Source organism: Chelmon rostratus, chromosome 4 (genome assembly GCF_017976325.1).
Source record: "Chelmon rostratus isolate fCheRos1 chromosome 4, fCheRos1.pri, whole genome shotgun sequence".
Classification (NCBI taxonomy): Eukaryota; Metazoa; Chordata; class Actinopteri; order Chaetodontiformes; family Chaetodontidae; genus Chelmon; species Chelmon rostratus.
In genome coordinates, this window is record NC_055661.1 from 2,592,774 (window position 1) to 2,617,984 (window position 25,211).

General features: G+C 42.0%; 1 protein-coding gene across 1 annotated transcript; it reads left to right on the top strand.

Annotated features, from left to right (window-relative positions):
* The first annotated feature begins 5,793 nt into the window (after positions 1-5,793).
* On the top strand, positions 5,794-25,073 carry LOC121605326 (desmoglein-1-like). Its single transcript, XM_041935198.1, has 15 exons — positions 5,794-5,955; positions 10,202-10,318; positions 12,152-12,307; positions 12,726-12,867; positions 13,590-13,759; positions 13,864-13,998; positions 15,536-15,721; positions 16,604-16,691; positions 16,962-17,202; positions 17,717-17,859; positions 18,169-18,390; positions 18,484-18,738; positions 19,103-19,224; positions 20,486-20,767; positions 22,122-25,073. The coding sequence occupies exons 1-15, from the start codon at positions 5,908-5,910 to the stop codon at positions 23,625-23,627; spliced, it is 3,813 nt and encodes a 1,270-aa protein (XP_041791132.1). The 5' UTR covers positions 5,794-5,907; the 3' UTR covers positions 23,628-25,073.
* The last annotated feature ends 138 nt before the right edge of the window (positions 25,074-25,211 follow it).

A 25,211-nucleotide genomic window follows, 5' to 3' on the forward strand; every position in this document is an offset into this window, starting at 1 on the left:
GCAGTGGCAAGCCTTAACCTTGCTACAACCAGACTTAGCTACAACCAATATAAGGAAAATACCCCAAGAGTCAGCGAGAGCAGGGGTGGAAGATGACTCACAGGTGGATTGCATGGTAACGAACAGGATAACGGATATGACTATGCCTTGGATACATGACTCAGTGAGGGATGGGGGCACGGACCCATCTCTTAGGGCCAGAGGTAGCAGTACTCAGGTGACAGGGAAGGCAACTAAGGAGAGCAAAAGTTGTGCAGCAGAGGATAAGAAGCTTCAAGTTTGCCCATGTGGCTGGCAGAAAATAACATCAATCCGAGGCCTTAGAACTCATCAGGGAAGGAGGAAGTGTTTAGCGGTGGAAGGGCAGAGTGGCCGCATCGACCAGTATTTCTTGAGAAGTCAGTCGAATCAGTCGGATGAAGTCCAGCGACAGGTAGAAAACCACAGTTCGCAGGATATCAGTAACACTATCCCTGGAGAGGAGGAGGTACGGAGAGGGGATGCAGTTGGTGTTGAGGGCAACAGGCCAGCCAAGGAGAGAAGCATGGAGCAGAAAGCTAGAGTTAAGTGGCCGAGGGCTAATGATAGCAAAGAGTGGGAGGCAGTTGATAGAGATTTATCAGTCATATTAAGCAGGCTTAGAGGAGATGTAGTGGAGAAATTGGATAAAATTGGAGATGTGATCTACTCCTATGGTCGAGAGAGATTTGGGGTGCTTGTCAAAAGGAAAGGCGAGAGGGTGCAGGTCGGCAAGTCTAGGCGGCAAAGAGAAATAGAGAAGTTAGTAAAGGAAAGGAGGCAGTTAAGAAAGCAGTGGAGGAAGGCGACAGAAGAAGAAAGGGAGGGAATTAAGGTGTTGCAGGAGGAACTGAGAAGCAGGTTAGCAGTACTCAGAAGGGCAGAACACCTTAGGGAGAAGAGAAAGAAGAAGGAACGTGCAAGGTCAGCATTTTTTAGGAACCCCTTTAATTTTGTGAAAGGCTTGTTTAATCAAGAAAAAGGAGGGCAACTTAAGGCAACGAAATCAGAGATTGAACAGTATTTGAAGTCGACGTATTCAGATTCAAAGGAGAATAGGAACATAGGTCTTCCACCTGACATGCCACCATTAGGGGAAGTGGAGCAGGAGATGGATGTGAGCCCACCTAGGTGGAGAGAAGTGGTGGAGGTGGTTAGGCGTGCAAAGGCTTCTTCGGCCCCAGGGCCTAATGGAGTCCCCTACCGTGTCTATAAGAGTGCACCTGGCATCTTAAGGACACTATGGAGATACCTGAGAATAGTTTGGGAGAAACAAAGTATTCCAAGAGCATGGCGCAGGGCAGGAGGTGTCTTCATCCCTAAGGAGAAGGAGTCATCGGACCTTAGCCAGTTTCGGATGATTTCTCTCCTAAATGTTGAGGGAAAGATTTTCTTTAGTATCGTAGCACAGAGGCTGGCTAAATACTTAGAAAGGAATGGTATGATAGATACGACAGTGCAAAAAGCAGGGATACCAGGATTTGCGGGATGCTTAGAGCATACTAGCATGATTTGGCATCAGATTCAGACAGCTAAGAGGGAGAAAAGAGACTTGAATGTTGTATTTTTAGATCTGGCTAATGCGTTTGGGTCAGTGCCACATAACCTTATTTGGAGTTCCTTTGACTACTTTAAAGTGCCGGAGATAGTTGTTAACTTGGTGAAAGCATATTTCCAAGACATCAGACTGTGTGCAAGTATCGCAGAGCTCACAACAGGCTGGCAAAGATTGGAGGTTGGTATTATGGCAGGATGTACAGTGTCCCCGCTAGCTTTCACAATGGCTATGGAGGTAATTATTAGGGCTTCCAAGTGGGTCGTAGGTGGAGAGAGACGGCAGAATGGAATGCGTCTTCCACCAATTAGGGCTTATATGGATGATATGACACTGCTAACTTCAACAGTGCCATGTACAAGGAGGTTGTTAGATAAAGTCAATCAGAATCTCAAGTGGGCTAGTATGAAGATTAAGCCTAGTAAGTCAAGGAGTATTTCAATATACAGAGGGAAAGTAAGTGATAGAAAGTTTGCTATAGATGGTGAGGAAATCCCAACAATTAGGGAGAAATCAGTTAAGAGTCTAGGACGGTGGTACAATGTGGACCTGAATGATGTTGAACAGGTTGTGCAATTTAGAAAGGATGTTGCAGAAGGGCTGGAGAGAATAGATAAATCAGGGCTCCCAGGAAAACTGAGGTTGTGGTGCTTGCAGTTTGGCTTGTATCCTAGGTTAATGTGGCCAATGTCAGTATATGAAGTCCCATTATCTGTAGCAGAGAGAATGGAAAGGCTAGTTAGCTCTTATATTAGAAAATGGTTGGGTGCTCCCAGGTGCTTAAGCAATGTAGCTTTGTATGGGAAAGGAATGCTTCAGCTGCCAGTATCCAGTCTAACAGAGGAGTTTAAATGCACTAAGGTTAGGACAGAACTTTTATTATCTGGGAGTAAGGACATGTTAGTTAGCAATGTGGTTCCGAATCCTTCTGGGGGGAGGAAATGGAACCCAAGGGCAGCAGTGCAGGAGGCAGAGGCAGCTCTTAGGCATGCAGAAATAGTAGGAAATGTTCAATTTGGCCGGGGAGGCTTGGGGCTTGGCCCAGGCAAACCAGTGTGGAATAAAGCAGGTCTAAAGGAGAAAAGAAAGCTTGTAGTGGAACAGGTGCGTAGGCAGGAGGAGTTGTTAAGAGGGGCAAAAGCAGTTGGTCAAGCCAAACAGGGACAATGGTTGAATTGGGAAGGTGTTGAGAAGAGGAAACTTAGTTGGAGGGACCTGTGGAATATGGAGGAAGGCCGTATTAAATTTCTGATAGGGGCGACATACGATGTGTTGCCAACCCCGCAGAACCTAAGTCTCTGGGTACAGGGCGATCAATCGTGCCCACTCTGCTCAGGTACAGCAAGTTTAAAGCACATTTTGTCAGGTTGTAGAATTAGCTTATCACAAGGCCGGTATACATGGCGGCATAATCAGGTGCTGAGAAGCTTAGCCGCAGGCATTGAGGAGAGAAGGAAGCAGGTGAATTCTGGAAGTTCTAGAAAGGAGAGGTTAGATGTGCAGTTTGTTCGAGAGGGGGAGAAAATAAAGCTGCTAAGTCAGGGAGAAAGCAGGGAGGTGGCTGCCTGGTAGGGGCTGATGATTGGCAAATGCAGGTTGACTTGGGAGGACAGCTAGTTGTGCCCCAGGAAATAGTTTATAGTAATCTGAGGCCAGACATTGTCTTATGGTCCATGAGTAAAAAGACTGTGTATTTTATTGAGTTAACAGTCCCTTGGGAAAATTCAGTGGAGGCAGCTTATGAAAGGAAGAAGACTAAGTATGCAGATTTAAAGACAGAATCTGAGCAGAGGGGATGGAAGACCAGGGTCTGTCCGGTTGAAGTGGGGTGTAGAGGTTTTGTTGCAGGGTCAGCTGTTTCACTGTTGAGGGAGCTGGGAGTGCATGGGCAAAATTTAAGAAAGACAGTGAGGGAGATGTCAGATGAGGCTGCTAGGTCTAGTCAGTGGATATGGATCAGGAGAAATAATAGTAGTTGGGGGGTGAAATAGGGACAGTGGGGGGGCAGGCAGAGGACATGCATGCCTAACCCGGCAAGAGAAGAGGTTAAAGTCTGAACAAGACACCTCTCCTCTGCTCTGCTTTCCCCGCCCCATCTTCTCGCTCTGCCAATAGGAAGAGAACCAGGAAGTTTAGATAAGGTGGGGGTGTGGCCAGCTAGAGTCTCTCTTTGTGACCATGCGGCCTGTTCAGGTGAGTTTGCGTGGTAAGACACAGAGTTGGCTTGTTTTTTGATCTTTTTGGTTGTTTTCCTGTTTTGTCTGCTTCTTGAAGGAAATGTTAGGGTTTGTTTTCCTGCTCTGTTTGCTTTTTGAAGGAAATGGTAGGGTTTGCTGCTTCTTGAAGGAAATGTTAGAAGAGGCTGTTAAATCTAGTCTGTGGTTTAGGCCTCCACCTTCAGCACCTTCTAAATTTTCCACCCCCTACCCGAACAAGGGTCTGTATCCAATCCCTACTTTCATCTTTTGACTCTACCTCTTTATTTTCTATCCCCTACCCGAACCAGGGTTTGTATTCCCACCCCGCTTTTTCTTGGTGCAGTTGGTGAGAGGCAGGGGTAGATGATGGTAGTGTGGCAATCGGCAGTTACATGTGGCATCTAGGCCTGTGGTAGCATTGTAGCAGCTAACAATAGCTAAAGCGGTGAGAGTATGATAGTATCTTAGCAGTTAGTATTGGTAGCTAGCAATTAACATTAACAGTATAGGTGAATCTAGCGTTATTGTCTTCTTCTGTTTCTCTTAGCAGGTAGCGGTTAGCACATAACATTAGCTAAATGGTAGCATCGGAACTGTATTGTCTTCTTCTGTTCTTCCTAGCGGTTAGCAGTAGCATTAGCAATAGTTAAATGGTAGCATCGGTACTGGCCACTACCTGGAGCATCTCTGGGTCAGTTGAACGTGGCGGTGCTGTTTGGATTGTGTAGGAGCAGTGTGAACTGGCACTAGGGGGGGTGACTCTGGGACGCCGGAGTTCACTGCCTAACCTCCTGGAGGTGTAGTGGGACTAAGTAGGCGAAACACTGTTGAAGGGAGGTTTCCACCTGATGACCCCCAGAGACGTGTTAGGAATCACTGCTCTTTGGCAGGTATAGAGGCAGATTAGAGCTCCAAGGTTCTTCACTGAGAATGAATCCTCTTTTTGAGCACAAGTATCTTGTGTTTAAATTAACATTGACATGTCATGCTCAATGACAATAAAGAAAACTTGAATCTTGAAATAACAAAGGAAATCTCAGAAGGTAAATTAATTAAGTAGACACATTATGCTGTATACTGTATATCCTAAAATGTCACCGATTTATAATATCCCTTAATGTCCCCTGGTGAATTTCCTTTGCGTCATTATCATAATGAGGTAACTGAACCCATGTGAATAATTTTTTTATTAGTTGCTTCAGTGACTCCTGTAAAACTGACTGAGCTGGCTGAAGACAAACCGCTATGAGTATATTGCTACGTTCACTGTGCTTTAAGTGACTGATTTCTCAGGTGGATTTCCAGCCTGCGTGGTGGAGAACTCGCAGGGTTAGTTGGGATTGCTGTGCAGCTGGCAGCATTGTTGGACAGTCTTTGTTTGACTCGCCACTCAAGTGAGACACATAAAACATACAAATGAACCCACTGTACACTACCTGCAGAGCAGCAAACAGTAGCCAGGCACTGTTAGACTAGCTGGAGAACACAGTGGAGCATTTAGCAGCTAAAGAGACAGATAGTTTCTCAACAAAAGGAGGTAAAATGAGAGTGAATATTGGACTTACATTTTTCAGGAGATCACAAATAACAATCCAAATGAATTCTGGATGTGTAAATAGGCAACTGTTTGTTAACATGTTAGCCACATCAATTTTATAGGGTAACAACATGTCAACATTATAGTTACTGTTTATTCTGCTGCCTCAAAATAGACACAAAAGAGACAAAAAAAAAAGATTAATGCAGCTTTAACAAACTTAATTTGATGAGTAATGTAAATTCATTTCAGAGGACAATGACACGTTCGGAAATGGTTCTGAATGATAACTTTCACTGAATTTCTCAAAGTCAAAAAACAAAAATCAAATCTGTAACGTGAATTTCGACTTTTCCCCGTATGGTCCGTGATGGGAGAGCTGTGAGTGTGGCAGGAGGAGTCGTGAGGAGGGAGGGGAGTGAAGAGGACTGATAGATAAGAGAGGAGAGCAGGGAGGAGCAGCTGAAGAGAAGAGGAGAGGATGATGTGAGTGAGACATTCCACGTTCTGAGGAGCCGCTAACATCGCTGCAGCACACTGAGCTTCAGTGTGTGTGGAGGAACGCTCTTTACCCACTCTGCCTACCTTTTACCTGAGACATGGACGCCATGTTAGCCATTGTTTTACTGCTTCACCTGTCCACTATGGTGAGTTCACACCTGTTTGTCTGTGTGTGTGTGAGTCTGTGGATGAACCTCGATGTGCCTGCATGTAAGAGGGAAGGGAGTCAGAGAAATGAAGAGAAGGATGAAAAAGGACGTATAAATGGAAAACAGGTGAAAAGCCATGTGGAGGGAAAATTACTTGAAAATTTAATTTATGATGAGATCATTTTAAGTCATTTTGATTTTATATGTGAAGTAAAAATATGAAAAAACTCTTTAAGTTCACACCCAATGTTCCTACAGTGTTAAATTTCCCTTCACGTCAGTGTAACAAACATCATCATAGGTCTGATAAACATTTTTCCATCCAGGCCTCTGCCTCAGCTGGAATGATCCCTGTTTTTTTTCCGCTGTCAAGTACATAATAATAATAATAATAAATAATAATGCATTTTATTTTAAAATACAATTTAAAAAGATTTAAGAGAAAAGAAAGAAAGAGAGAAAAATGGAAAATGGCGGTGGTCAGATAGAGCACGCTAGTCTAAACACATGGCGTCACGTGTTCTTTTTTTTGAATCCACCTTTAACAATCAACACAATCTGCACATAAAGTCTAAAATAACAAGCCTTAAAGAGATGCAATGCTGTCTTAGTGGCACCTTAGTTAGGAATTAGTTTTGAATTAGCTGGAATTGGTTTAGTTTTAAAGACGCTCTTTTATGACTTTGTGCCATGACCCCACTCAGGCCTCTCCCTCTGTATATCTGTTTCACTTCACCCACAGTTCACTGATTTCTAAGTCATGCCTAACTAAATGTTAGAGACTAATAGGACATCAGGTTGACTGAAGCGTGGTGGGAAGGTTGATTTTGTTTTCTTTTCCTAATGGATGTTGGTTCAGTTACTTAAAAATGAAGTATGTTAAGCGAACGCATCTCATGAGGAAGATGTGGCTGAAAACCCTGACAACATTGTGCAAAATGATGTTGCATTGTTGAATGATTATCATTGTAGTATTTATAAGCAGCTTTGATGATAATGGCTTGTTCTGTACCATTTCTGTAGATTAGGACTTGCTGTTTGACCTGATGTGCTAAAGAATGTTGCAAATGTTTTTCACTAGAGTGTGTTCATGTTGTATACTGATTCTGTATTTACTATGCAAAATAGTCCAAAAAACAATGAAGCCTGTGGTGTTGGGATCATGGTTTACGTCTTAATTTTGCTTTGGATATGCTTGTTAGGAGAGTATTCTCTCCAGGCAGGTAAAATAAAAACAATTTGGGATTCCTGGAAGAGGAACTGTACTGACTTGATCTTCTTGTAGTGAACTTTGAAACCATAATTACTTCAAGTTACATAATATATTTGCATACAAAGCAGAAAGTGACGCCACTCTGTTTTTTTGATCTCGTATCAGTGTGGACATGCCCTAACTGCCTCCCCTCCCTAACAAGAAGGGAAAAACTCTTCACGAAAACTGTCAGAAAATCAACAGTTTTAACAAATGCAAATGTTTCTGCATCCTGTTTATCTTATTTATTATGTCTTAATGGACGTGTTGTTATTTCATTAACTTTGAGGTTTTTAAGTTGCTAAAGTTCGTGGTTGCATACCGACAGAACAAAGTAGCTCTCTATATATTGTGTCATGAATAAGATGAACTGACGAGGTGCATGCCCTGTAAGCCTATAATGGTTGTTGTTGTTGTTTCTGTATTTATGGTTTAATAAGAAAAAGGGGATTTCAGAGCGAACATTTACAGGAAGCATTAATCAAAGTGACCATTAGTCAACCAACATGTATGGCACGCTGTTGATCGCGTCTATATGCTGAGTTAATATCACAAAAAAACAAGTCTTAATCTTCTAAGTACAGGTTTACATGTGTTTACAGGAAGCCCACGCATCAGCTGATAAGACTGTGACTGATGTGGATGACCCTCAGTCTCATGTTAAAAGAATGGCGGGACAATTTTTTTATCATTCTTTATTGTGAATATACATTAACGCCACATTTTCACACTGACTGCACAGACCCCCTCTCTGTATGAAAGACTTTTTGATTTTATTTTATGAGAATAGAATAAAGAAAACCAGTAAGATTTTAGTTGTTTTTTCAAAGATAATATATAATATAAAATAGATATTTTAAAGCAAAAGAAAAAAAATGAGCATACTCTTTATTAGCGTGAATGTGGTTGAGTTTTATAAAAGTGGATACTTGAGCTATGTGGAAACAAATCATTCTGCAAAAGCCCTTTAAACTGCATTGTGTCTGTACACAAAGCCCTCTCAGGAGACCACCGCAGGCCAGCACACAGTAAAAATGTGGTCTACAGACTCAGTCTGTTACTTTGTGGCTTTGACTGAGGCTCATCATAGATCACGGACACACAGCAGCTCCCGTCTCCCACCTGTAGGCCATCAAAGCCTCCTGCCACAAGCTGAAAAATGGGGAAATGTGCACTCTTACGTTATAATACCAAGTATTGTAAATGGACAGATTCAGGTGATTGGGTATCCAGGTTTGGATCTTAAGCCAACACAAAATGTCCATGGTACGCTGGCACAGGAAGTCTGATGGTTTCACAAATCAGAAACTCTTGTTCATCACAAAGCGATGGAAGTACAGTAGAGTTAGACACAGATTCATGAGTGGAGAACATTGAATATATTGTTTTCTTATACAGTTTAATTTAAATAAGTTACCTCATGACTGGTCGGATTTAGCTTTCGAGCCGATGGGGGAAGCCAGCTTTTTACACATTTTGATCCAATCCTTCGAAGAAAACCTGCTGAGTCACTATGATTATAGTTGTTTTAGACACCTGAATGAATGACAACTCTACACCCAGTTAAACCATCAGACAGAATGAAAATACCTGGGGCCAGTATAAACGATAAGTGTGTACACAAAGCACGAGCGCAGCTTCTCCCACACATACGCTGGAGGAATGTGAGGTGAGAATGGGTGCGCCTCGAGCATACTTCAGAGCAGGCGTACACATGGTGAGGTGAAATTTAAGGTCAGACATGTAACCTTATAGTAGAGCACAGTCTGCTGGGTTGTTGACAATTTCAGTGACTGTGAAATGTTACTCAGAGACACTTATAAACTTAATTTGAAATTATTTATGAATTGTGATTTTTATCATCCTTTTTTTTTTTTTTTGGAAAGTGCATTTTAGCCATTCCCCAGGACAAAATGTCAAGATGTGGCAGTTTGCCATAAAGTTATCATATTCCTGCTCCACAGAGGTTGAACAGCAACACCTGGTCTACACCAGCTGTGCAGCATTAGCATCATGTTAGCAACAGCTGCAGTGCTATAAATACATTCGCAGTTGTGATATCAAACTGGTGAATGAACACTACAGCCTGTATGAGATGCCGAAGGAGTTTCAGACTGTCAGACACCATGTGCGTCACCTAAAAAAGACATGGAATGAAGATAGCACAATAATGTAAAATACAATGGAGAATGAAACCCAATTGATGATAGTAAATCTAGTAAAAATAAGATAAAAATCAGGATGAAAATAAAATAAAGAGAAAACCTTGCATGGAAATTAAACTCACTGAATAATAGAAATGAAATAAAGTCAAAAACAGAGCAGCATGAAAAAGTAAATGAACTAATGAAAAGAAGTGCAGCAGTGCACAAAAGTTTCTGGCTTGTTATAAAAAAAGTCAGAGCTAGTTAAAAGCTAAAGTCAATCATTTTCAGCGAGCTGCTTCCCTGATATCTGTGGGCAGTTTGTTCAAGAGCTTTAGATTCATAATCTTGGAAAAGCAGTCCTCTGTGGCAGACGTATTGCTGTGGTACAGACAGTCATGGCTTCTTTGTATATATTACAGTGAACCATGAGTCCAGTTTTCCTTCATTCTGCTGTATTTAGAGCAGATGACATGGCAGCCACGTCATTTAAAGAGCAGTCAGCAGTGTGTGAGTCAATTGATCTCATAATATTACAGGACTTCAAGGTCTTTTGAACCAAAAATTCCCTTTTGCTCTTTGTTACGATTAGGTTGTCAGAAATAGGTCATTCTCATACTGAAACAGTATGTCCAGAATGTCACCATGCTGAGGGGTGGCGTCATTTACATTTTACATTTCAGGATTGATCATAAATAGTGGTGCCGACAGCAAATGAGCCCTGTGAATTCCAATATCTTGGTGCTTTTAGGTCATTTCTGTAAAATAATTGACCTAAAAACAGAAACAAATAGTGGTACCAACAGTGCTACAGTGATGTGACATGAATGTCCTCTTCTCCCTGCAGTGGGGCAGCGGCGCAGCCAACGTCCCACAGCTCAGACGCCAAAAGAGGGACTGGCTTATCCCGACACAGAAGCTTAAAGAGAACGTCGACTACAGTGAAAGAGGCTATGTTGCAAGGGTAAGAAATTTCCATGTCACCTCTGTGTTTTCACATTGTGTGTCTGTACACGGCAAAGGTATCATTTGAATTCAGTCCAGCATTCTTGAAATACGACTTTTGGCAGCTCTTTTCCCCAGTAGACTGGCAGGATCTGATGTTTTTGAAAAAAAGACTCTGTCTGGTTGAGGTGCTCTTCTGCCTCAGGGGCATCAGAAAAGTTTAATAAGTCAGACTTTTATTTTAGTTAGTATTGAACATTATCCCATGTATTAACACCAGTCAGTCAGATTTTTAGTCCTCTCTCAGTATTTGGGCCAGATAGTTTTCCACCTTTGTCTTATGATCAGGTAATAATGAAGACCTAAATACTGTAACAGATATAATTTTCTATAATGTTGTAGTGAAAGCTGTGTACAGTAATACAGTGTGCTGAGAGGAGAGGCCGAAATTTCCTGAGATTTCAGATTGTGAAGACTTTCTTAAAAACATTATAAACATGACTCCTTCTGGCTGTATTTAAAGATGTATTAAATGGGGAAGGGACCCGCTGAGGCAGATTGTTGTGCTAAACCTCTGCAACAATCCCGTCAGCGTCCTCACTCGTAAAAAGAGATTTATTTGGTTTTTTTGCTGGAGCTCAGAGAGAGAGAGAGCGAAAAACCTTCTGCATGAGTGGTCCTGCTCTGTTATAACTCAGAATGAGACCTAAGATCTCCTGAAGAAGAAGACATAAACTTGATTGCTGAGAATCATCTGTGATTTTGATGCATGTGTTAGGCTTAACTCATAAATACACACACAGACCCTCGAGACAAAGCAGAGTTGGAAACAGCTCCACAAACATAAAAATGCTTTGCCAGGAGCGATGAAAGTTGTCACGCTCTGCTGCAGCTCTCGTGTTCAGGCTCGACTTCTTCATCGGGCGGTGCATTAAAACTTTTCTTGCACAAAAAGCGTATCATTATTGTACCCATATTCACATCTGTTCCCGTGCCCTGTAGCACGAGGCTGAGGCACCCAGCATGTGTGCAGCACCTGTTGTAGAGGCAGCTGCTAATCATTGCATTATCCAACTTTCAATAATAGACAGTGTGTAGCTGGACAGTATCTTTAATCACGACTGCACTCTCAAACAGCTGATTCACTTTCTCCTGTGGAGAAAAAACACGACAGCATCGTGATGCTGGATGCAGATTTAACACTTTCAACAGCCTGAACTGTAGCTAGACAACACTCTTCAGCCAAACACACGAGAGCTGGAGAAAGCTTGACGGCCTGTTGGTGTGTTAGTTTGTGCAAGTCGGACCCTCCGCCCGCAGCCTTGCTGACCGGCCACGCGAGCAGCCGGCGCATCCACAAACCACTGTTTCCCCAAAGAACAGAGCAGCGACTACACACAAACTAAAACAAGAGTGGAAAAGTCACACAATCATCACACTTCAGAGTACTCATCGTACTCACTCCCAGAGTGCAGTCAGAGAGAGAGAAGGAGTACGATTCTTTGAATTCAAACATTAATAAATACAACTTTGTGGAACTTTCTTTGAGCTGAAATCCAAACTCCAGCAGAGCAGATGGTGTGTTAGATGCAGTCCCACAACTTTGTGGTCTTCTTGAGCTGATGAAGGTGAAGAATTAAAATTGTGTTAAAAATACATGAGTTAAATTAGAATTGTTTTTATGTTTGTTCACATGAGCTTTAACTTGTTTCTAGTCAGTGTGAGCAGAATTTCATACTTTAAGTGTCACCGAGGTTTGACTGAGACGTGAGACAGACAACACTGATCGTATTATATTGTAATGTGTTCTTAATAACTTCACTGATGTTATGATTGTTGTTATCATCCTCAGATCAGGTCAGACAAGAATGGAGGGAAGAACCTGTTCTACTCTCTGCAGGGTCAGGGGGCCAGTCAACCACCAGTGAACCTGTTCGTTGTAGACGAGAATACTGGACTGGTGTATGTCCGAGGAAAACTGGACAGAGAGAAGAAAGAAACCTACATTGTGAGGACACAGCTTATTACACTTCTACTCACTAATCAACCCTCAACTAGACTTCAACATTTAACAATGCTGAAGTACAATGAATACAGTGGCCTCAACTGGCAGAGGTTTAAAACCAAAGACCAAACTCATACAAGTGGTTGTGAGTGAATTCACAGAAATGTTAAACTTTTGACAAATTTTCTGCTACATTTTGCATTTCTTGTGTGTTTTTCTGTAACTAAACAGAAGAGCAGTGATAGTCATCATGGTGCGCAAAGAAAGTAGTGCCGGTCACAAGAATTTTCAAGAAAAATCCACATGAAAATAAAAAATGAAAAAGTGATCAGTGGCGACTAATTCTTTAACTTGAAAAGCTGTGAAAACCGAGTGAGTTGCTCTCCCACTTGAACATGTGTGTGTCTTCGCTTGTGCTCAGGTGAGAGGATGGGTCAGGTTTCCTAACGGCACCGTGGCTGAAGAGGGAATAGACCTGAGGTTTGATGTGGACGATGAGAATGATAATCCGCCTGTTTTTGCCCGCGTGCCTCCAGCTGCAGTCAAAGAGTCCAGTCCACCAGGTAACACGTTGTTTTCTGCCACCAGCACTCAATATGGGATTCAAATCCTGTCTTCTTAAGTTGCCATTTGGGTATGTGCCTTACTTCTACTGCCACAGAAAAGAGAAATGAGCCAAACCAAATTCAGCACACAGATTGCTCAATTTATCTAAATGACGATGCTGATGTTTGGTCAGATCACCATGAGACCTGCGGTGGATATTAATGGTCCTCACAGGGTAAACCTTTTCTAATTTGGACATTTTTCTGCAGCACACTCTCTGGACAGACTTGTTTTCTAGCTACAATGGTAAAACCATCAGAATAGCAAACACATGAATGTTTTTGGTCCATCATGTAACTGTGGAGCAGCCTCCAGGAGCCACCAGCTGGGCTGTACAGTGACAATCTGAGCATGCAGGCATGCTTTTGTTTCTATCATGGGCAAAGCAGTTTGCATCCTAACCAGGACTCTTGACATTTGCTGATGTCCCAAATCAAGTTAAGCCTGATTCAGGATTAGTCAAGTTAAATAAGCTACTTCTGAACCAGAGGCTGGTGCGACCTCCTCTACTGCTGTGCAGTGTGAATGACTCTTCAGTCACACTCTGTCTGACTCTCAACCGTGAAAATCCTGATTCAGTTTCATTCTGATGGCAAGAGAACAGAGACAAGACAATTACAGCAGCGTTATCGACTGATGAAAACAGCTACTGAATATTGTTTTTCTATTTTTCGCCCAGGGACTCTGGTTGCTGTGGTTACAGCTACTGATGCAGACAAGGCCAACTGCAGCCATTCAAAGATTGCGTACAGCATTCTGAAGCAGGAGCCCTCTGATGGCAGAGACCTGTTCTACATAAACAGATACAACGGATCCATCTATGTCAAAGAAAACACCTTGGACAGAGAGGTCAGATAAGTGTGGTGTGACTCTGGTACAACTTAACTGATTCAAGTTTCATATGCTGTACATCAGCTATATCAAATCTTTCCTGCTCCTTCTTCTGCCCACAGAAACAAAGCCTCTACAACCTAACAATTAAAGGAACGGATATGGGTGGAGCTCCTGGAGGCAACACAGGCACCGGAACTATTCTTATCAAAGTAGCAGACATCAATGATAACAAACCCGTCCTGGAAAAAGATGAGGTAACTTTGTTTTGATGATGAGAAATAAACAGTGTCAGTGACTTAAAACAGCGTGTGAACAGCCCTCCCCAGTATTTCTCTACACCGTCAACATACTGTGTGCAGCCTACATTCCCAGCCAGCTCCCTCCAACAACTACACATTGCCTCTCATCCTGTTACTGACCCATGGCCTGGACATAGAACGATTCAGTTTCTACAAATCAATTCTCAATTATTGTTCTCAAAGTGATTTCTCCAACAGTGTTGGCTACGAAACTTTAACATTTGTTGTCCTTCATGCTGAGGCCATTTAACAAAACATCTGCCTTCTGCAAGTCACACAATCAAGAAGAAGCTCAGTGTGCTTGATTTCCAGTCATCTATCATTATTTTCAAGTTGAACTGAGTTTAACATTTTAAGAAGAAAGATAAGTCATGGTACTTAATTCCAAATGTTATTGTTAAAAAACAGTGGGACAGAGTTTTTTCTTGAATGTAATTTGTGTGGCTTCTTATTTATAAACACAATTTTTCTGTCCATGAACATTTAATAATATGAAAAGTCACTTACTTATATATACACTGATTTTTTTTAAATGTCTTTTTATTGAGCATTAGCAACATAGAACATATGATTACAATAAAAATAGAAGAATAGATACATATGCATACACACACATATACACACATATATATATATACATATGCACATATACACATACACAAAAACAAATATACAAGCTATGCACTAAGCAAGAAGTAATTCACATAAATACAATCACCATCACAAAAGCATATGGGAGAGATGGCCACCACACGTTAATTAAGTGGGCACAGTTTTAAGTTTATCTAAATGCTTCAGTACTGGATCCCAGACAGAGAAGAATTTGTCCCTGGATCCCCTGATAGTATATATAATTGTCTTTAATTGTATGAATTGCGTTACATCACTAAACCAATAAGACACTTTGGGTGGATATTTACACTGAATTTTTAAAGACATTTGCTTTCTTAATACCTGCATACCCGCATTTGATGCAGCACCGCCATGTTTGCCAGCAGATGAGTTTGCCTTTCTAACAACTAACTACTGACTACTAACTTTCTAACAGGGAACAATAGAAAGCAGCATGCAGACTGGTGCTTACTTTGTTATAGCTTTTAGATGGTGGAATGAATGCAGATTTATTTTACTTTCCCACTGCAGACAAAACCCAGATGTTCAAATCATTTTTTGTCTAATGTAAAAGGGGCATAATTAACTACATCATTGCCCAGCACCTTCTTGCACAAATCAGGTAATATAATATGTCAGTAGTGAGCTTTAGAGGAGCTGCAGGGCCATGCTTACTGTTTGCCACTGCTTCCAGTCTTTGTGCTAAGCTAACTGGCTGCAGCTTAATATCTAACAATTCTGAGAGTTATATCAGTCTTCTCATCTCTCTCCACTAGAAAGCAGATAAGCATATTTCCCCAAATGTTGAACTGTTCCTTTAATCTATTCAAAATAATAATGTGAAAATGAAACATGTTTCTTGTCTGTGCTGTGCTCTTAGTACTCAGGCAGCATTATGGAGAACACAGCGAAGAAGGAGGTCATGAGGTTCAAAGCGCTGGATGCTGATGAGGAGAAAACTGACAACTGGCTGGCTGTTTTTCACATCGTCAGCGGAAATGAAAATGGAACGTTCAGCATAAAGACCGATCCCAAAACCAACGAGGGTGTCCTGATGCTTGAAAAGGTAGATCTGTCTTTACCTGAACTGGTTGAGGATGCACCCCCTTAAGAACACATGATTATTTATCAAGAAGATGCAAGGTGTTTGATTCTAATCTCAGTATGCACAGTATCATTATACATAAGCCAAGCAGCAAATACTATATATATAAAAAAAAAAAAACTAAAGGGGAACAGCTACTTTTTAGCTTTAAAGAAATGAGGTTTCAAATGAAACAAGAAACATTTATTATTATTGTTATTATTATTATTCTTTCAACCTCATTATATTTTAAAGAGACGACTATGACTGTGCTATTGTAGTTAGCAGTTATGTTTTCAAGTTAAGCAAATCAGCTAGTAGCTTTATCAGAAAAGTTCCTTCTGATTCCTTCTGTCAAAATGCACAAAAGCATCAAATCCTAAAAAAAAAAAATGAGGAAAACTTTAAAAATGTACCTCTGCCAAAATCTTACATACAGATACAGATGCAGATGAATACATGGGTTCACTGGCTGATCTAATCTTTGTAAGTAGTTAGTAGTATGTTAATTTTTCCTAAATAATAATGTTCATAAAAACAGTTTAAAACCTAATCATTTATTCTATTTGAACAAATAATTTTTTGATTTTAGATTTATTTATTTCATTTCCATGGATATTGGCTAGATCACTCTGACATTTTCCTTTTCACCAAAAGCGCAATCGTCAAATGTGACTTTTAGAGTAAAGTCTGTCTTTTTATGCCTAATGGCTAAACAGCATGTCGAGAAGTGTGTTAATTGCTGTTCAGTCGTACTACAGTTTGTGGTTTATTGGACAACGTGTTCCTTCATTTTCAGTAGTTGTTGTTTAACGGTGTCCTGTGAGAGGAACTGATGAGGTTCAATTCTGTCTTTGCTTCCAGCCTGTTGATTTTGAGGAGAATCCTGATATCAACCTGGGAGTGGTAGTATCCAATGTGGCCCCATATCCGTGGGGAGACGATGGTGATGGTGGGGGTCAAGGAGGAGGAGGAGGAGGAGGAGGAGGGGGAGGAGGAGGAGGAGGAGCAGGAGGGGCAGGGGGGCCAGGAGGAGCAGGAGGGGCAGGGGGGCCAGGAGGAGCAGGAGGGGCAGGAGGGGCAGGTGGGGCAGGAGGAGCAGGAGGGGCAGGAGGGGCAGGTGGGACAGGAGGAGCAGGAGGAGGAGGGGGAGGAGGAGGAGGAGGAGGAGGAGGAGGGGGAGGAGGAGGAGGAGGAGGAGGAGGAGGAAAGGGAGGCACGAGTGGTTGGAGTTCTGGGACTGGCGGCACAGCTAAAAACCCCGGCAACAAAAAGAAGCCAATAAAAGGCAAAGTTTACCCAGTGAGCATCACAGTGGAGAACGAGCCCGAGGGGATCACCTTCAAACCCTCAACGAAACCTGTGGCGGTTTCAGAGGACCCAAAGAAAAATACATTAATGAAGGTGATTGCCGTGTTTGCAGCCAGCGACGCTGATAGTGGAAAGCCTGCAGAGAACGTTCGGTGAGATACAGTCACACTTTACTTTACCTTCAGTGGTCCTGAAATGCATCTTCAGAAACAATAATCACATATAAATACAATAATAGATTGCAATGTGGATTTAATAGTATAAAACACTACCCCACAAATGCACTATTTCATCCTGTTTAGCAACGTTTGCTAAAAACTAAAGTGACCAGCTGTTTTAAGACATTACTGAGCCTTTTTTTAAACAAGCCTGAAAGGTCACATGAGTAGGGAAGTCAGTGGGCTATTAAGAGATGAATTAACACTTACTGACAAACACATCACTGATTTTGTCTTTTCGAGGGATTTGATGACAATGAGAAAACAGAACATCATCTTTAACTTGCAACAAATTGTACAGGATGTGATCATCATTTAACTCTGTGTTCACTGTGAAATTCTGCAGCAGAGGAATTAATAGAAATGACATTATAAGTAGACACATTGAAATATGTGACTGCTTTGATTGTTGGAATCTAAAAGGTGTTGCTGCATGCTGTTCCCTCAGATATGCTAAAGGCTATGATCCTGATAACTGGCTGCTGATCGACCCCGAAACAGCAGAGATTAAACTTCAAAAGTACCCAGACAGAGAGTCTCCATTCCTGGTTAATGGGACCTACTACGCCAAGATACTGAGTATGACTCATGGTAAGCTCTGTTTATGGATAGTAGGTGCTGAGTTTAGAGAAGGTTTCGGGTTGCTGAGCTTTTGAATTTGCAATTAGTTTTTCTTTGATCCGTTCTGTTGTGGCCATAAGTGAAAACAGTACTTTTCATACCAGCGCTGAACTGGTGCCTAGTCATGTCAAGGCTTTGCTTCCACTGCTTCACACTGTGAAACAATATCAACTATGCAGCTGACACTTAACACTTCAGCAGTTCAGTGTGGATGCTTGGCTCCCACAGGCTTGGTTGTCCTTTCTGTTGTGGACTCCTTGTGTTCTCTGATTCCCACAGACCTGCCTGTTAAGATGGTCACTGGAACAATAGCGTTGCAGGTGGGAGATGTGAATGATAACTGCCCCTCACTGACCAGCAATATGAAGGCCGTCTGCTCAGACACTCAAATCATTAATGTCACGGCAGTGGATGTGGATGGAGACCCAAATGCAGCCCCTTTCAACTTCAGCATTGTGACAGAGAAGAGTCAGGGAGAGTGGAGGCTTGAACCTTTGAATGGTATGGTACCTTATCTTTATTATTACCTTTTTTATTTGAACATTGATGCACTGGAACCATAAGCCTCCCCCCCTTTTTCTTTTGTTCTCTTAGATACCAGTGTATCCCTCAGGGCTTTGAAACCGCTGTGGCCTGGTCGCTACAAGGTTGTCTTCATTATCAAGGACAAACAGGGTCTGGCCTGCCCAGACCCCCAGTACCTGAACCTACATGTGTGTTCCTGTGAGGGAGGAGAGACCTGTAAAGCAGCCAGGAGTCAAAGTCAAGGAGCGATTGTCAAGAAATCCACGTCCAAATTTGCAGGACTGGGAGTGGGGGCACTGATCCTGGGATTTCTGGCACTGCTTCGTGAGTATGAATAATGTTAGCATGACTCAGAAATGATGGCTAAAATACACTTAATCAAGGCCTGTGGTTCAAAAACCAGGAACATTTAAAACCTTACTGAGTGATATTATGACTGAAGATACCCTGTTGACGGGCAGGATTCTTCTGCAGTCGTGAACCAATATATGTCATTTTGGAAATGACATCTTCCTCATCACATGGCTTATGGCAAATATTTAGTAAAATTCATTATGAGTGTCATTTTTTTTTTTTTTTTTTTACAAATCTCCATGTCTACCACTTGGAGTGTGCGAGAAAATATTTGTGCAAGATGACATTTGACTTTTGATTTGATTTTGACTTTTGTTGTGGTTGTGTTTTTCAGTCGCAGGTCTCTTACTGATGTCCTGCTCGTGTGGACACATGTCAGGGAGCTTCTCTGAGCTTCCTTTTGAAACCAAAGATCACCTGATTGTCTATCACACAGAGGGCCGAGGAGAGGACAAGGTAAAATATACAGTGTGAATCTGTATCTGTGGTCAAGAGTGCACAGCGATGGAAGCATGCTGTAGCACATTAGTCTGAGTGTGAACTGAGCTCCAGATCTTGAAAGGTGGCTGTGTCGTAATAAACATGGAGAATTACAGTAATTCAGAGTTGGATGCTAGCCTCCATTCAGTTGTAGAGGACTGCTCACCTCCTTCAACACTTTCACCATCCCATTACTGAAGCAGAAAGACGTAGCCCTCGGCCAGCCCACAGAACAAGGTTTGAGGCAGCAAACACCCAAAGATACCCTGCTGTACCATGCTGTTGTTATGTAGCTAGTTGGCAAATGAATCTTAACTCTGTGCTGCTAAAAGTTGAAGATTTATTGATGGATGGATGTCATGACGTTATTGGTTAAAACTGGTTGGTTCAAACGTATGTATTACTTGTAATATAATGTTTTACAGGAAGAAAACATGACTGGATTTTGATATAAGAGTACATGCATTTGATTTGAGAATAATTTATTCCAAACGCACAAATGAGTAGCTTAAAGGTTTAGTTTTATTAGCGAGTATCTCCTCTCGATCAGCTAGCTGTCTGTTCCATGTGTGCGCTGAAAACAAGTCTGGTGTTTGTACACTGTCCTGGTTCTCTAAATGGGAACCAAACAAAGTTTCACACTGTAATGTTGTCGTGTTAGTAACAAAACACTGTTGCTATTACACTCTGTGCTCTGACGTCTGTTTCGTCCTGCGGGCCTTGATTGTTTTTGCAAATGTATTTTTGGTATCATTAAATATGTCTCCAGCACTCCCCTGTCCATATGTGGACATGTTAACACTTTAAATTTAACGTTTCACATACTTGTGCACCTTCCACTGTTGCTTTAGATTCAGCAGCTTCATCCAAAAGAAGCTGCCGTCTGTGCACATTAACGCCTGCAACACCACCAGTTGTAGATATCCATTACAGGCATGAGGGAAAATATGTTTTTAAAAAGACATAAAGCGGCTCTGAATGCAGTTTTAAGAATCAAATAAACCATATGACCACAATATATCACTGTACGTTGTGGTCAAATGGTTATATAGTGGGGGTTAATTCCTAAAAGGCAGCAAACGTTGAAACATACATACAAAACAAGTGGCCACAAACTCCTGATATGAAAATATTGCAGCAGCACCAGTTCATGCTTCTTACACTCCTAAATTATTAATTAAACTCTAAATCTAAAATGAGTATGCCTCTTCTCGATCTCTGTCCATGTTCCCTTCAGGACGTCCCCCTGCTCAGCTCTCCAGTCCAGATGTCACCCGCTGTAATATCTGCTGCACAGGCCAACAAAGTAGCTTCAAAAGCCAACCCGAACACAACAGCTGCCTTCATGCCTCTGAACATGGGCACTGCCCAGATCGGGTTTGAGCCAACAAGGATGCAGCAGAGCAGCTTCGAAGAGTACGGGGAGAGCTGGAGAGAGATGTACGCAATGGCAGAACAATATGACTGCCTGGATGACATCGCCCTACCTGATATGTTTCTGCATGAGTACTACACACAGGTGAGGAAAGACGTAAAAATAAACTGTCTAGTTTCATGGTGAGCATGTGAGATATATTCCAAAAAAAAAAAACCCTAATAGCATGACCAGTGTATGTTGCCTCTGAGAGCTCAGCCTCTTGTTTGGCTTACTTTAGACTGTCTGATGCCTGTCATGTGACAGATTTATTGATAATGGTATTGATCAAGTTGGATTCTTGTTGGAGATTGGTTGATTGAAATTGATTGAAAGATGATATATTGTGTTGTTAATTTTTAGAATTTTGATGAAAAGGAGGTAATATAAAAGTATTATTGTTAAAACCACTATGTTTACTTTTTGTTGTGATTATACCATTATTGTAATTCATTATTTTGATGGCACCATAGTACAATTCCAGTTAAAAACGGTGCTGTCTATTAGTCCTGGCTCAGGTCCTGCCACAGTGTCGTGTTTGATACCACCACTGGTGGGTGCTAAAGTCAGAAATATTCAAATTCTACACAAAGTAGTCTCAAAATGTCATACATAGAATAGCATGTGTAATGTGCTATATTCCTCAGGAATAGTGTGGTGGGGTGCTGGATGCTGTTAGTCAGCTACAGACTGGACCCCACCATTAGTGCCTCTGCTTTTCAAGGTATCATTTTTAGTGAGCGAGCACGAGGCATTGCTGTGGAGAATCATCGTGTTATGGAGGAGGTTATTTTCCGTGCATATCTCCCTCACTTACATTGTCATATCAGGAGACGAAGGATGAGGAAGGAATCAATGAATCACATTTTTTGGAAATGTGAACAAAGACTTTACCAAGTGACATCAAAATATACACTTTCGGTGTAGTTCAGGTCACCCTAATTCACACTGACTGAATATATTAATGTATACACCCATGAGTGTAGGATAAGATCATCAAAAAGAATTGAACATTTTACAGAAATGTGTATTTTTCATTTCACTGGATCTTTGAAGAAGGAAAAAACAAACAGCATAACCAGAACTCTGATTTAGGTGGTGGTGTAGATAATTCACTAAATGTTTCTGGAAGTGACCACTGATTCTTTACATCTCACAGTATCTTACATGTGAATGGCTTTTTAGTTCAGAGCTCATAACTGAGTACTTCAGAAGGGATGGGTCTCAATCAGAACACACAGAGAACAGCTGCAGCCTACTTGTGCATAATGTTTCATTTGTGTTATATCAGGATTTTTTAATTGTATTCAGATGGCATGTTTCTAAATTAGCCTAGGCTGGTCTACCTGACAGTGTAACCGATGAATTAGAGTTTAAGTGTGCAGGTTGTTAAGTGTAAGACAGGAGTAACGTGTCTTTCGTTTTCTTCTGTGTTCATGTTGATGTTATGTCTGTGCAGAAGGCGAGCTGTGCAGCAGAGATGCAGACATCGAGGGATTGTCTGCTGGAGTATGATTTTGAGGGCCAGGGCTCCTCTGCCGGCTCAGTGGGCTCCTGCAGCCTCGTGGGATCTGACCACGACCTGCAGTTCCTTAATGACCTCGGACCAAAGTTCAAGACCCTGTCTGACATCTGCTCTCCTCCTAGACCTCCAACTCCTCCCACACGTCAAAGTATTGTCATCCCAGTGGTAGATAAAGTTGACCACATTTCTGGGCCCAAATTGGAGACAGCTAAACCACCCAGTATCCATGGCGAGAGCACAGAGTGCAACCAGAATGTCAGCATCAGCCAGTCGTCCACCAGTGTCATGGGCTTTAATGGAGCAGCTTCCAGCAGCATGCATAGGCAGGCTTCACTCAGCAACAGTAGCATGGCTCAGTCATGTCATGTTAGTCCTGCTACCAGAGCAATGCTGCCTCCTGCTGGACAGGTACTCCTCCTACAGCAGCAGCAGCCTCTCTACTACGCTGCCAGTCCCATGTTGCAGCCGATGCCCTACGTAGTCCAACCACAGCTTCAGAGCACTGTGCTGCTGGCTGAGCCTCCTGTCGCCAACCTGCAGGGCATGATTCTGCTGAACGGGATGTCTGGACACGCTGAACACGTCATGCAAGGGGGAAAGACTGCCGGGACTGTAGCTCTTGTTAGGAGAACAGGCAACGGTGTGGTTGAGATGAACCAGGGAATGGGGACATGGGTGAGGTCTGATGGGCAAGGGGAGGTCATGGGTGTCAGGAGGAATGGTCGACGGATCAAGTCAGAGGGTGGAGGAAAGGCTGAATATAGTAACATACAGACAGTGATAGGTACACACATTGATGCGGGGGCAACAGGGACTGAGGAGGTTCAGACAAGGCTGAGGTCTGATGCCCAAGGAGAGGTCATGGGTGTCAGGAGGAATGGTCAATGGATCCAGTCAGAGAGCGGAGGAAGGGCTGAATATGGTAACATACAGACAATAATAGGTGTACACATTGATGCGGGGGCAACAGGGACTGAGAAGGTTCAGATGGACCAGGGCATGGGCACATGGGTGAGGTCTGATGGCCAAGGAGAGGCAATGGGTGTCAGGAGGAATGGTCGAAGGATCAAGTCAGAGGGTGGAGGAAGGGCTGAATATAGTAACATACAGACAATGATAGGTGCACACGTTGATGCAGGGGCAACAGGGACTGAGAAGGTTCAGATGAACCAAGGCAAGAGGACAAGGCTGAGGTCTGATGGCCAAGGAGAGGTAATGGGTGTCAGGAGGAACAGTCAACAGATCAAGTCAGAGAGTGGAGGAAGGGCTGAATTCAGTACTGTAGAGACAATGATAGGTGCACACACTGATGCAGGGGCAACAGGTGCTGAGCAGGGGCAGATAGGAAACAAGACAAGAACTAGGTCGACAGCATCAGCAGACACAGGTTTCATGGGTTTCATACAAAATACCTTCTCAAGTAACATTGAACATCAATAGATTCCCTTATATACTGACAAGGAAATACAATACAATACTGAATAGTCCAATACCTATACAAATTTAACAAATAGTAATAGCAGTTAACATACCAGATCTGTTCAATGTCCATCAGTGAGACTGATCAGAAAAATAGATGTGGAAACTATGGTTTAGGCTGAATATTCCATCAGTAATCAGTGCAAATATTGATCAAATGGTGCCAATTCATTACAGTGAGAGAATAGCCAGAAATCCTTCCCCTCCCTTGACTTCTCCTTGACAAGTGTTATTAATGTAATGATTCATTTTGAAACACAGTATTGCATTGTTCAAAATTACAATTTCTAACATATTCTTTTACATTCACTGTATAATAAATCCAATTTTTTACATCTTGTAAAGTCACAAAACTTAGAAAGTGACTTGTGTAAGAACGAAAATGAAATATCTTTGTGTTCTATTTTTATCCCATTGTAATTGTATGCTTGCTTTCAGATGTAATGTATAAATATATGTATATACTAAACCAGTGCAGCTTTTGTGCAACACCTCACTGTGAAGAATGAAAGAGTTTGGACAAGTGTGTGTTTGTGGTGAGTGAGACAGAGAGAGAAAAGGGTGGATTTCACATCTGGTTCTTGTTGGTTGTTCTGACACTAGAGGGCAGTAGAGAGCTACTGTGTGCAGCACTGTAAGAAGCTTGAACACAAAGTGAAAGCAGAGACGCCCTTTCTCCCTGTAAACTCTGTCGTAGGATATTGTTCCAGAAATGATCAAATGCTGCCACTGACTAACATGGATTCATAGTGTTCCACTATTAGGAAGACATACAAGCACAATTAAAACATTTGGCTCTTTAAAGGCCCATTGCTTATAGTCAGTTTAGAGATTACATGGTCTGGTGGAGGGTAAATACTGAAAATAACATCAAGAAGACTAATGCATACAGTTGTTATCGGATACAGTTTGTATATCCAAACATGTTTTGCATCAGGCTGTTTATATGGGTTTAGATATTTCAGGAAATAAGATTGAGTTGTATGATTGCTGTGCAGTACAGCTCTAAAGCTCTTTCTGTACATTTTGGTTGATTTAACTCTGGGGTCATTTTTGAGGCTGTGATTTGTGGTGCTGTTGAAGAAATATTCTGCTTCAGTCAGTGTTGGTGAGGGTTTGCTTGTTTCTAGTGTTCCTCTTTGCTGATGAACTCTCTGAACTGTTGAACCCCAGCTGATGACCAGTTTGGTTCAAACTTCTCTTTGTGCCACCTTACATAACTTTGATACAGCAATTTGGACAGCAGCTCCGGCCTCTTTTTACCCCCTTAACCCCTGCCCGGGTTGCTTCATTTGGGCTTGGAAACTCATTTCAAACAGCTGTGAATGGCAGAGGTCATATTCAACTTCATACCACTCCTTGTGGAAAAAGGCTGTACTTTTTACGACCATATATCAATAAAGAATATTTTGCATCAATATGGAATCACTGACTTGTTCATTCATAGGGCTGTATTCCACTGGTAGATGTTAATATATATGAACAATTAAAATGGATTTGGAAAAAGGATTTTGATACAGGCCTTTGTTGTACAAGGGAGTACAA

What these genes read in the sequence shown, in the direction of transcription:
- LOC121605326 (XM_041935198.1), top strand. Translation starts at nt 5,908, where the DNA reads ATGGACGCCATGTTAGCCATTGTTTTACTGCTTCACCTGTCCACTATG. An exon ending in AAGCCTGCAGAGAACGTTCG is followed by an intron (nt 17,203 to 17,716) that starts GTGAGATACAGT and finishes CTGTTCCCTCAG; the next exon opens with ATATGCTAAAGGCTATGATC. An exon ending in GATACTGAGTATGACTCATG is followed by an intron (nt 17,860 to 18,168) that starts GTAAGCTCTGTT and finishes TGATTCCCACAG; the next exon opens with ACCTGCCTGTTAAGATGGTC.